Genomic DNA, 12117 nt, shown 5'->3' on the forward strand with positions numbered 1-12117 from the left:
AACCTAAGGAAACAGGAGATAAAATAGGAAGAACAGAGAGAGACGTTTTATTGTTTTCTCAATGCCTCAAAATTTGTTTACTGTCAAGAATGTGAACTGTTTGCTTGAATGTTCAGTGCTTTTTATTTTTTTGACTGTAAAAGATGTAGCAGCCTATCCAAATTCAATTCACATTGAAAAGACAGCATTCCACAAGTTGCTTTCAAAGCACATTTTATAATCTCTCCTGAAAGAATGACAGGAGTTCATCTTGCTCAGGGAAACGCACTCCATTTGACTTGCTCCATTTATAGATTTAGGCCTTGTGTGTTCACAGCATTGCAGCTGCTTTCCGAGTTGCATGGACTTCACAAAAGGCAGGACCACCTTAGTTAGCTTAAAGCTGCAAATGGGATATTCATCAGGTCATGTTCTGGATTTAAGACAAGAATAGTACCTGTGCTGTATTTACCATTTACTTTCTAACTTTGTAGTTTTGTAAATTTCATTAAAGAATTGCCACTAAAAAGAGTCTATTCACTTTGTTATAAACTTGAGTAAGCCATGCAACTGTTCAAATTAGACACCATGAGATAATCACCAATGAATGCAGTCTATTAAAAAAATTTAGCCTGCATATAAGTAACATTGCCTAAAGTAACACAACCATGAATTACATAGTGAAATCTTACTGTATGCAGACATAATTGATACATGTTGCATATTACACTGTAAAATCTTGCTGTATGTATACTATTAAAATTGTCCTGATCCTTGCTCCACACTTTAAGTGTGTAGCCTTCTTTGGCATAAGATTACTGCTTCAGGGAAACATACCAGATATCTCGAGTAAGAATGGATTTGCTTATCCATTTCATATTTGCCTCCAACCTTGAGCATTAAAAGCCCCTTTCTAAATGAAAGAGCCAAGCCTCGCATTCCTTCACATGCAAACCTTTGAACTTAGCACAATGGGATCCTCCCCTGCAAACATCATCTACTTTTGTTTGCCCATCGAAGAGGAGAAAGGGCCAACGTATCGCTTACGCTCTTAGGATGGCGTACATGCAAACGGAGAGTCCAATAAGTTGAGATTCGACACCTGTTTGGCTGAACACTTCCACGCTTGTTCGCAGTCAATCCACCGCTCTGCCTTCAGGTTAAGGCCTTTTTTTGCCCAGCTATAATACATTCCCCAAAACAGCACAGAATTTTGGCACAGACTGTAAACAAAGCCCCACTATCCCCTTTGGCACACACAGCCTTTAAAGCCATTATCTACACCAGAAGCACTGGGACAATGCAGGGGGGTGGGGGCTCCTTCTCCTGCTCATTGAAAGTCGTCTAATAGTTACATATAAGGCTCCATGTAAGATTTCTGTGTTTATGTTTAACAATCCTCCAAATATCTTTTTAATTTGAATTACATGATGGTCAATTAATGTAATTCCATAGTTTGTTTCCAAGTTAACTTTCAACCATGCTTGGCAACATAGTTCAATGTTCAATGACAAATTTGCCAAAATGCAACAAACGTAAATGGTTATTTTTGTTAAATGTAGCATGAATACATAGACTAAGCAGACAAAAAATGTCGGCTCAAATGCTGGCTCACAAGAAGTTTCATAATAACCATTAATTTACAAGCATCAGGCACGTGCAAAAATTTGCACATTGCCCTTTTAAATATCACCTGTATGTTTAATCATTAACCTTTAATTATTAATGTTTAATCACCATTTTCAGCTAAATAAGAATGTGAGACAGACAATTACACGATACAATCTATATTACAAGTATGACCTTGGGCACTGAAAACTGATACAAGGCAGTTATTAGGACAGCAATTATCACAAAATGCTGATTGTTCCAACAAGTACAAACCAGTGCAACAAGTAACTAGAGACTGGTTCTCTGTTGTGTTTATAAGTGAAATCAGGAATTACATTCTCTCATTATTGTAAAAACAATTAAACAGTACAAATCATTTTGTAAGTAATTTTGGGAGATAAGCTTGCACTCAACAGGAACATAAACGCTTTTCCTAGTGAAATCAAGTTAGATGGAGTTTAATCATACCACTGCACGACAATGAAGCCTCGCTTCCAAATGGGGGAAAAAAAAAACAAAAAAAAAACAAAAAAAAAAACGATACAATACAAATGGACACAATCCAGTCATCTTCAAATAAACCCAGAGAAGAATAATTCATATAGAGGATTAAAAGTGCAGGAAAAAAATAATTTCATTGAAGGTACAACAACATTCTTACATTTTACTTTTTTTTTAACATATCTTGTCTTTTTCAAGCTTAACACTACCCCTACCTGACAGAACAACAGACATGATATGAAATCTTATGACAGCCTTTCAGACATGAATTAAACTACAATTAGATAACTGCACTGTAAGAGAAGTACAAGTTAAATTTTATATTAAAAAGCAAAAATGTACTTCAATTTCAAAAATGGTTATTTTTGACCAAATCATAATCTGTATGCAGAAGCCAGCCCTTAACATTTTACAAGAGCCCTAGGATGTTCTCAACAAAAATATAATCTCAGCAAAAATCTAATCCAAATATTAAAAGAAAAAAAATACAGCATCAGAAAAGGGTTATTAGAAACCCATTTTTGTTGATTAATATGCAGTATCTGACTAAAAATGTAGATTTATGACATTTAGCTGACTTTTTTATTTCCCAAAGCGACTTACAATTATGACTGAATACAATTTGAGCAACTGAGGGTTAAGGGTCTTGCTCAGGGGCCCAACAGTGGCAACTTAGCAGTGGTTTGGCTTGAACTGGCAACCTTCTAATTACAAGTCAAAGTACATAGAATTAACAAATGCATTGGACTGACTGAAGTAAAGAATTTTCTCTTAGCCATTGTAATGAATCTGCTTTGAGATGAAAAATAAATGCTATCAGGGTGAAAACAGGAAACGTAAAAACACTTTCTACCACTTGGAAAAGCCATCCTAAATCTATCTTAAGGCCACAAGAGTCATTAAAAGATATGAGGCAGTGAAAATGCCTGGCTTATGAACTGCATGCCTAAACAGAATGTATTAATTAAATCACAATATTAGATGGTTTACTGGGCTTGAATAAAACAAATCTTATAACTGTACAACATAATTAAAAAACTCCATAATAATTGTAATAAATAATGCTTCTATCAAGAGTACAAAAAAAAATCCAGGAATATTTCAAATTATATAACCTTGAGTTTGAAGGCACCAGCATAATAAGCACTTACAGGTAAGTGACAAAGGATATTAATATCTCTAAAGAAAATTCCCTGGATTTTAGTTATTCAGCATGTGAACAAATGTGTAACAAACAGGAAACTAACAATTATATTTGATATTCATATCCTCACAATTATTTGGGCACATCAGTGAATAGTGAAATCATTCCTAAGAGTACGATCAGAGTGCTTGTTTACACAGTACTATTTAAATGTACTGGACTGGTGCAGAGCAGTCTTTCATTTGGTTTCATTTGAGTCCGTTACTGTCTGCAGCAAGTCCAGCATGCATCCTGCATGAACATGCTAGAGATGTTAAACTCAGGCCCACCCTGTCTTTAAGCCCAAGTGGTTTGGATAGTGCTTTAGATACAGCCACCAACCCCCTTGTCCTCCATAGAGGCACTCCTAGTGGGCTAGCACTAGGTAGCCATGTGCTTTCAGCAGCTCAGTTCTAGGCATTCACAGCGCTGTCTCGAAGATAACCAGGTTAGAGACATTGCTGGGGGGCAAGCCATTGGTCAGATTGGGTCGGCTGCGGTTCATATAAGCCTGCAAGCAGAGGAGAGGGTGCAGGTGAGTGTACACGGCTGAGGGGATGCACAAGGCCCTTTTAGAAGACTTGGAGGGAGATGAAACATAGCTCTCATTTCCATTGTCAGCCAACAAAGCACTTCCAAACATGAGAACACACACAATAGATAAGCGAATGGCTGCAAAATTCCCCCTTCTTTAATATCATTATTTTGCAGAAATCAAAACCTTACATTGTATCCAGGAACACCGATTGGCTGAGAAAGAAGACGGCAGACAAAAAGACACCTGGCATTCTATTTCTTTTTTCTTTTTTTTTTGGATGGAAAAGAAAAAGTCCCTGACGACACAAAGGAGCGACCGACAAATAGTTGGCCGTCCTATCAGATATACTCCCAATTGAGCTCACATTCATGGGACACAAAGGCAGAACAGCACGGTATCGGGTGATGTGTGTTTGAAAACCCACCGGTCAGCTCCACAGGGCCCGCTCCTTGAATGAGTTCAGTGGGGAGAGAGGCACAGGGGAAACTGATCCGGAGAGAGAGCAGGGGGCAAAAGGCTACTACAATGTCCCTCCCTCCATCGGCTCACCGCTGGAGAGGGAAAAACTGATCCGGACTAAGGGCACAATGGCCAGGGCTCTGTGAAATACTACATTTGGAGAGTCTCTGACATGGGCACATGCGACGCAGCAGGAAAACGGGACAGGAAGAGAGAATACATGCTGCAGAGCGCAGGAAACTAAGCAGAGGGCTATGGTCAGTATGTGGGTGTGTGTAAATGCGCACGCGCACACCCACGTGTGGGTGAATATATCACAGCATAGGTTCATGTGTGTGAAAGAATGCATGAGCATGGGTCGCTACATTAATAAATGACTATGAACTACTGCATGAGAGACTTGCTGTTCTGTGTACCTGTTTGGCCTGCTGTATTAGGGAGGCTGCTTCTGCCTTTCCTGTCTGTTGCACCATCTTGTAAAATATTCCATCCTGGTTCTGCAGCAGGACATAGGGCTCATCATACTCATGGATCCGGCCAGCATCAAGAACCTGGAAGTGTAGAACTTTGTCAGTTTTAACGAAGAATCCCTAAATAGTACATCAATGTGCTACTCATCTACTTATCTAGAGTTACCATCATCTCAGGGTATAGGTTGTGCCCACCACTTCTCTTCCACCCCAACGCACTTCTGACCATGACCAGCAGTAATTACAGCAATTGGTAAGCCAGTAAACTGCAATAGCGTCAGTCAGGATAGGTTTGTGTGTGAGGTAAACAGTAATTATGTGAGATGCGAGTTGTTGGGGTGGAGGGGTGTGCTGTGGTTTAGCTAATCATACAGTTACACTGCATGCAACACTAAACTGACCACAGAGGAAAGAGAAATGATTGAAGGAATAAGCCAGCAAGTGACAAGATGACTGTGGTGCTTATCCATTGTGTAGTTTCAATGTGTAATTTTCAGAAGGATAACTTGCTATATACAGCAGTTGGAGGACCACTTTATAATAATAATAATAATAATAATAATAATAATAATAATAATAATAATGAAAAAGAATCATTAACTGATTTGTATCCTCTATACCCATAATTGTCAATATGGTAAAAGAAAGAATTTAAATTTTTCTCTTTTCTCTGTCCACTCCTTCATCCAACTCATTTAGACAGGCATGGCTACTTCTTTGCTGTATGCTGAAGTGCTGGGGAAACACACTGATGGGATACAAAATTAGTATATAAGAAACTTAGTATATGACAAATGTAGTATATGAATAGTATATGACATAGCACTTTTGTAAGTAACTCATAAGAGTGTCTGCTAAATGCTGTAAACGTAAACTTAAAGCAAGGTCTACATATCAAGGTTGCATGTTAAGCATGTGGAAGATGAGCAGCAAGAAGGCATTACATTTTTATACTACTGGATTGTCACCAGTGAGTCTTTGGTCTAAGAGGTCCAGTGAGACCATTCCTGCTGTTATGGGGAAACCTCAGATAAGTCTGTGTGGTGTCCATCAACTTAAGGGCATTGCTGAAGTCTCTTAACAAGGCTGGAGACAGTGTCACACACCAGTATGCGGTCACTGTCTAAGATCGTGTTCAGCCTGTGGGCGATGGTGAGGACTGTACACTCCTGGAACTTCTCCCGAATGGTCTTCTGAATGAGCTCATCTGTTCTGTAAAGTGCACACACACAACCACAGTGCCCCAAGCTAAGACTGAGGTGAATGAGACATGTTATTTCTGTATCCCACCAGGTAACTTGCACAGTTCACTCAGTATTTGCTGGAGAGACATTACAGCCTGGCAAGAATGAGTGCTAAGGGTAACAAATTAAATGTCAAAAATTTAGCCTCGCACCTTGGGTCCACGTTAGCTGTAGCCTCATCGATGATAAGGATGCGGTTCTTCCTCAGGATCGCCCTGGCCAAACATACGAGCTGTCGTTGGCCAACACTAAAGTTAGAACCAGATTCAGCCAAAACTGTCTCTAGCTTACTGGGCAACTCTTCCACCACTGACTTCAGCTGGACCTGTGTGTATACACACATGTACATCCACACACAAATGCATGAAATTGAGCTGGACTTTGGGAGCACACATGAACTGACTATTTCTCTAATTACACGTACATAGCCAAAGCTCAAGGTCCAAATTTGAATATGACAGTACATGCATATTAGTGTTGCTGGACATGTTTGCATTTGGACTGCTGTATTCCTATATATAAAGTTTAGTAAATATGGCTTGAGACAGTATCTTCTGTTTCTGCACAAGAATGTGTGTGTGTGTGTATACCTCCTCCAAAGCATTCCACAGATCCTCATCTGAATGCTGACTAAAGGGGTCCAGGTTCTTTCTCATGGTGCCAGTAAATAAGACAGGATCCTGTGGGATGATGGACATCTTTTGGCGGAGGTCATGGAGGCCAATGTCAGAGGTCAACACGCCATCCACATAGATCTTGCCCTCTGGTTCTGCCAGGCGGAACAGTGCTGAGATCAGAGAGCTCTTCCCTGCGCCAGTCCTACCCACAATACCGACCTTACCGATGCAACAGATGAGATGATGAATAAAGGATTTGGATCAACAGAATGTCTGACAGATGCTAAATGCCACAAAAGGCTCACACACCTGCATAAGCTTATGATAATTGGCATTGGTGTGTTTGACTTACCTTCTCTCTGGGTCTAAACATGGCTGTCATGTTTTTGAGGACCACAGGCCCATCAGGACTGTAGGAAAAATTGACTTGGTCAAATGTGATCAGGCCTTGGAGTGGCCAATCAGGAGGAGGGTGCTCCTGCGTTTCCCATGGGGCTTCATTCTCCAGCTCTGTGTACTCCACAACCCTCTCTACTGATGTCATCTATGTGTGCACAACATACAAAACAACATACAGAGGAGGGATTGGACTGACACCTTCAAATACTGCCTCTTTAACACTGCCCTCAAAGAACACTCCTTGGCTGTCAAAGGAAGCCCCTACCAAGTTCTCTACTTCCGCACTCTGTCGGACCCCCCACTGGAACGTGCCCATCAGGGCGATGGCGTAAGAAAGAGCTAAACCCACAGCACCTGCTTCCAGGTCTCACAGACACAAGACAGAGTGGCATGTGAATACAAGTTCAATTTAAACACAACAAAACTGACAGCTCCATTTCCAACACTATTCCAGACATGCATAAAACCAGACTTTCTCCACTGAAACATGCTGGTTTTAATCCACATCCAGAAGGACCATAGCAGTCTGTCTTTAAATTATTTAATATGGCTATCTGGGAAAATATTATAAAATATTCAAACGCTCCATAAAACTTGAAAATTAGGTCTGCTCTCAGCAAGTGATAATGATCATTTCTGCTACCGTTTCTCATTAGCAGGCATCCAAAGGACATTATGGTGACAAACACGGAACACATGCCATCCAGGCGCACTGCCAACCAGCGTGATGTGGTCAGGAACAGGAACCAAGCTTCTGAATGGGCACAATTTGGAGAATAGACTGCTTTGGTTTGACTCAAGACTGCAGAATGAAGCGGTGTGCTCATGCAGAATGGAGAATAGTACTGAACTTGTCAGCAAACCTGAGTGCAAATCTTGATGGGCATCAAAGGTTTGCTGAAACCTTTCTTCAGCCTTGAAGGCCCGGATAGTCCACAGACCTTGTAGGGAGGAAGACAAGTGGGAGAATACAGGGCTCCGGGCTAGAGAGAACACAAACAGCAGCACTTTGTAAGATAACTCAAGTTATGACTGCATTTAAATAACTTCATATTTGGCTATGATGGCATAATGCCTTATCATAGCCATTTGAAGACACTCACTAGTAGATTCAAGACGTTTGATATCACGAGAGGTCTGCAGGAAGTAGCGTCGAAGGAAGAGAAAGACTATAAGTAGGGGCAGCACAGGGAGCAGTATCCAGGGCATGACTGATGCAGCCACAGCGATGGTACCTAAAATCAGCAAAAACACCTACAGCGAGACAGACACTGTAAGTTCTTTGTCATGGTGGTAAACTGCAGAATTTTTAAAAGCACTCTGATGAGCTGCTGAACAGCTTTTACCCACAGTCACATCAGGGCACCTAGGCATCCCCACCATCTTTTGCCATGACTTGACATTTTCTGAGAGTCCTCATGTAATACAGGCATATCCATGGGTTCAGATGGTGAAAATCCTCACAAGTCTTTCTCCCTTCCTCTAACATATAATCATGGGCATAATGTAACTGAAGTCATGTTGTGGTGCACCAGAAATGGACAAAGAGGTTTTCTTCCCTAGCTAGTTATGCTTTTCTAGTTGACCATTGAGACATTTTGCTGATGGCATGACAACTCAAGGTCTATACAAGGTCCCTACAGCAAGTTAAGAGGAAAGTCTTTCCCTCAAATTTGCTACTCCAAACCATTGGCCTAGGTAGAACATCAGCATTGCTGTCCATGCTGCTAAGGGTGACAAAGTTAAATGCGCACTCTCTGTGTGGCACAGAAACAGCTGTCCCATCTTTCCTAGTTGGACCTAATGAGCCATGACAGGGGTTATTCTTTTGACAAAATGGGTGAGCAATGAGTTTAGAAGGGGAATAGACTGTGTTTACGTGGGGACCCAGGCATTTGAAGTCAGTGTGTCTAACCACAGACTAAAAAAATTCAAAGCCCTTCCATCTATATGGATGTATAGATGTCTTCTCTTATTGTCTACAGACTCTATGATTTGCTTTTACACCACAGCAGTTAATAGTGAGAAGGAGACAGTGGGACCCCTGAAAGACTGAGTGACAATAGTCAAAATGTTAGATTCCTTTCAGTGTGCCTGCCACCAAGAGAGAAAAGGAAGGATCCCCTGTCCTGACAAAATGAAAAGCAGTTTATTGGGAGGCCATTGTGCTTTTTTATTTAGTCTGTCAAGTATCAAACAATGGCGCTTTGTTTACATGAAGTGGCATTTGTCTTAGACACACACAGTCCACGTTGTGTTACCAGGGGAAAAGTTGATCTACTGTGGTCAAAATTCTCAACTGAATGAACATAATATTATTTTGTATCATTAGTGATTAGTAATTTAGTATTGCTGCCAGTTACTAGTTTTCAAGCGCATGCACACACACACACGCTTACTTGAATAAAGTCCACAAATGTCCAGGGCATTAAAGAGTCTACATGACCAATGTCCTTGGAGAAACGGTTTAAGATTCTTCCTAGAGAATACAGGAGAAAGTTAGTTAAATGTCCTCTTTCAAAATCAGCAACAAAAACTCTCTCCGATATCCACACCCATATATTCCTGTATTAGGAAGAAGAAAAAAAGAAAGAAATCAGGTAGGTTAATAAATCAGGTCTGGTGTTATTTAGAACAGTGTTAATTGCAGGAATTATTTAAAATTTTATCTTATCAGACACAGTATAATATGGCCTGCACTAAAGGCCCTTTAACCCATAGAGCAATCTGATCAACATTAAACAGTGGATTCAAAACAAAAAATGTAAATGGACTCCTGCTCATTAGGTGAACAGAAGCAGCACACTGAACATTTAAGTTCACAAGTCACCCATGTGGAAGGACTAGTGACACTAGAACAATAAACTGTACTGTCTATCATTCATCTGGCTTCTGAAGGGCTCACTTAAATTCAACCATTCAACACATTCAACAATCACATCCAAAAAGTGTCAGCAATTATGCATCTTTGAGACCAACATGGGCTTTCTTTCTGAGAAAATAGCTCATATGTGCATGCTGTTATAATGTTCTCTATTCACAAACAGAGATAAAAAAACAAAGAGAGGATACAGTTCACACTGTGAAGTGTCTGCTACAGTAGTACTGTTCAGTTAATGGTGTGGTCAACTTCTCTTGCCAAACTAATCTCAATCATAAACCATTTTTCACAAGATTTCTTTCAGGCCTTGGGCTAATGTTGGAGTACCCACCACTGATAATGAAGCCAGAGTAATGGTTTCCTACCATCTCCAAAAACCATAAAGCAATAAGGCTTTTGAGGCATAAAAAAAAAAAGCAGGAACACCCTGATAAGATGCTAAAAAAGGATCAAGTCACCTGGAAAATAACACACAGAACCACAGCCATTTGCTCGTCAGAGGCTGAAACATCACGAGACTGTATACTCTGGATTACTCGAAATTTGTGCAATTAGCATTCAGAGCACCAGGCAGTCCAAACCAGCCATATCAGCTGCCTTTTCCCTGTAAACTACAGGCACGCTCCTCCATTATCAGCCATGCTTGGGTACCATGTGACTAAGCCAATAGCAGCTACAATCAACCAATTCAGACGAGACTAAAGTTCTGATGTGGGGACTCTAACACTGAAGAATTATAGGTCAGTGAGCGGCCACAGTGATCCTCCTCTTTACTAGAGATTCCAAGACAAGGTTCTAAGGTCCTAGTGGTAAATGTAAGCTTACAACCAAATCTCAGTACCTACAGAAACTGTTTAAAACAACTGCATTGGTGGAATATTAAATATCTTTCCACAATTTTGAGACTTTTATTATGAACTATTATCAGTATGGGTTAAATTAGCATCAAGTTTCAGCCTTTAGCATTATAACCTACTCTTAATGTGGGTATTTGAGGTCAAAAAACATAACTCATTGCAGCCACTCATAAATAACATGTTATCTAGACAACTCTAAAGAGCAAGGCACATTAATTAAACCATGGAAGCATTATACAGGCTTTCTCTAGTGTTGTGTTCAGATTTTCCTAAAAATTGCTTATCGACCCATGGACTCATTCTGCAGATAAGAACAGAAAGAGAGTGGCCTGTCGGATCTGTGGGCCTGTGAATGCCGGCGGTGTGTTTGCTCTGGTTAACGCCTCCTCACACACCTGCCCATGGCGCTCTCACGCGAGCCGTTTGCCAGGCGCCAGAGATGAAGCGGTTCCCATGTTCTCTAAAGCCCTGGACACTCGCTGTGTGGACTCGACTTCAGCAAGCAAACAACAGAATCTAAAGTAAACACTATTAAGGCTGAATCACTCTGGCTTCTTCTTTGTGTTGGCCCTCGATCAAGGAGGTGTGGAAATCAGGACATGTGACACATTAAAGAGCTAACTCTCAGGCAAGCAATTCTTGTGGCAACACTCCATTTGTTTACAGTGGCAGAATGCCAATCAAAGACAAACAGGGTGATAACAGGATAGTAGTAAAAAAATACTTATTTTTTGTGAACGTGTGCCATTTAAAGATAAGATTTCTTTTTTTGTTTAAGTGTGGGGGATTTAGGTTTCTTCTAGATTACTATGTACCTGAAAGTAATGCAATATTTATTTTTTCAATTGATAAAATGTGTGACTGCCATAGTTGTTTATGAAACTGTAGTAGCAGCAATAACAGTCTAAATAAAACCTAAAATAAATAAGCAAGTTATATTTACACAATTTACAATTCAAGTTATGATTAATGATAGTAATGAGCTTCTCCTACTGTACTTTTGAATCAATGTTAATAAAGCCTGTAACCTAGCTGAAATGGAATGAAAATGTCACACTTGGAAAGGTTATTCTGTATCTAAGGGAGCAGCTGCTGTAACCAACAACTGTCGGTTTAAGAATACATAAAAGGTCACTATAGACCTCCTATACCCCTGATGCAGATTAATGGCATTTGGCTAATGATTTTATCCAAAGCAACTTACAAATCTGACTGAGTAAAACAATTGAGGGTTAAGGGTCTTGTTCAGGGGCCCAACAGTGGGGACTTGGCAGTGGTAGAACTGGTAACCTTCTGATTACAAGTCAAGTACCTTAACCACTCAGCTACCACTACCACCCCCAACTTCAGATAATTAGGCTGCTAGCTGTCAAAATAA

At 40.3% G+C, this 12117-nt stretch overlaps 1 protein-coding gene across 12 annotated transcripts in view; it reads right to left on the reverse strand.

Annotated features, from left to right (window-relative positions):
- Positions 1-2735: 2735 nt before the first annotated feature.
- abcc4 (ATP-binding cassette, sub-family C (CFTR/MRP), member 4) overlaps positions 2736-12117 on the reverse strand; it is a 31968-nt gene continuing 22586 nt past the window's right edge. For 2 of the 12 annotated variants that reach the window (XM_027013653.2, XM_027013690.2), the window contains 11 exons: positions 9401-9480; positions 8105-8255; positions 7865-7984; positions 7645-7755; positions 7267-7367; positions 6955-7146; positions 6576-6821; positions 6138-6310; positions 5848-5953; positions 4688-4822; positions 2736-3785 (listed from right to left, as the gene is read on the reverse strand). In XM_027013653.2, the coding sequence (XP_026869454.2) occupies positions 3696-3785; positions 4688-4822; positions 5848-5953; positions 6138-6310; positions 6576-6821; positions 6955-7146; positions 7267-7367; positions 7645-7755; positions 7865-7984; positions 8105-8255; positions 9401-9480 (1505 nt within the window). In that variant the 3' untranslated portion in view covers positions 2736-3695. Of the gene's footprint in view, positions 3786-4687; positions 5954-6137; positions 6311-6575; positions 6822-6954; positions 7147-7266; positions 7368-7644; positions 7756-7864; positions 7985-8104; positions 8256-9400; positions 9481-12117 lie in introns of those variants that run through there. The other 10 variants (XM_027013662.2, XM_035525078.1, XM_035525080.1 and 7 more) reach the window with 10 other exon arrangements.

Source organism: Electrophorus electricus, chromosome 1 (genome assembly GCF_013358815.1).
Source record: "Electrophorus electricus isolate fEleEle1 chromosome 1, fEleEle1.pri, whole genome shotgun sequence".
Classification (NCBI taxonomy): domain Eukaryota; kingdom Metazoa; phylum Chordata; class Actinopteri; order Gymnotiformes; family Gymnotidae; genus Electrophorus; species Electrophorus electricus.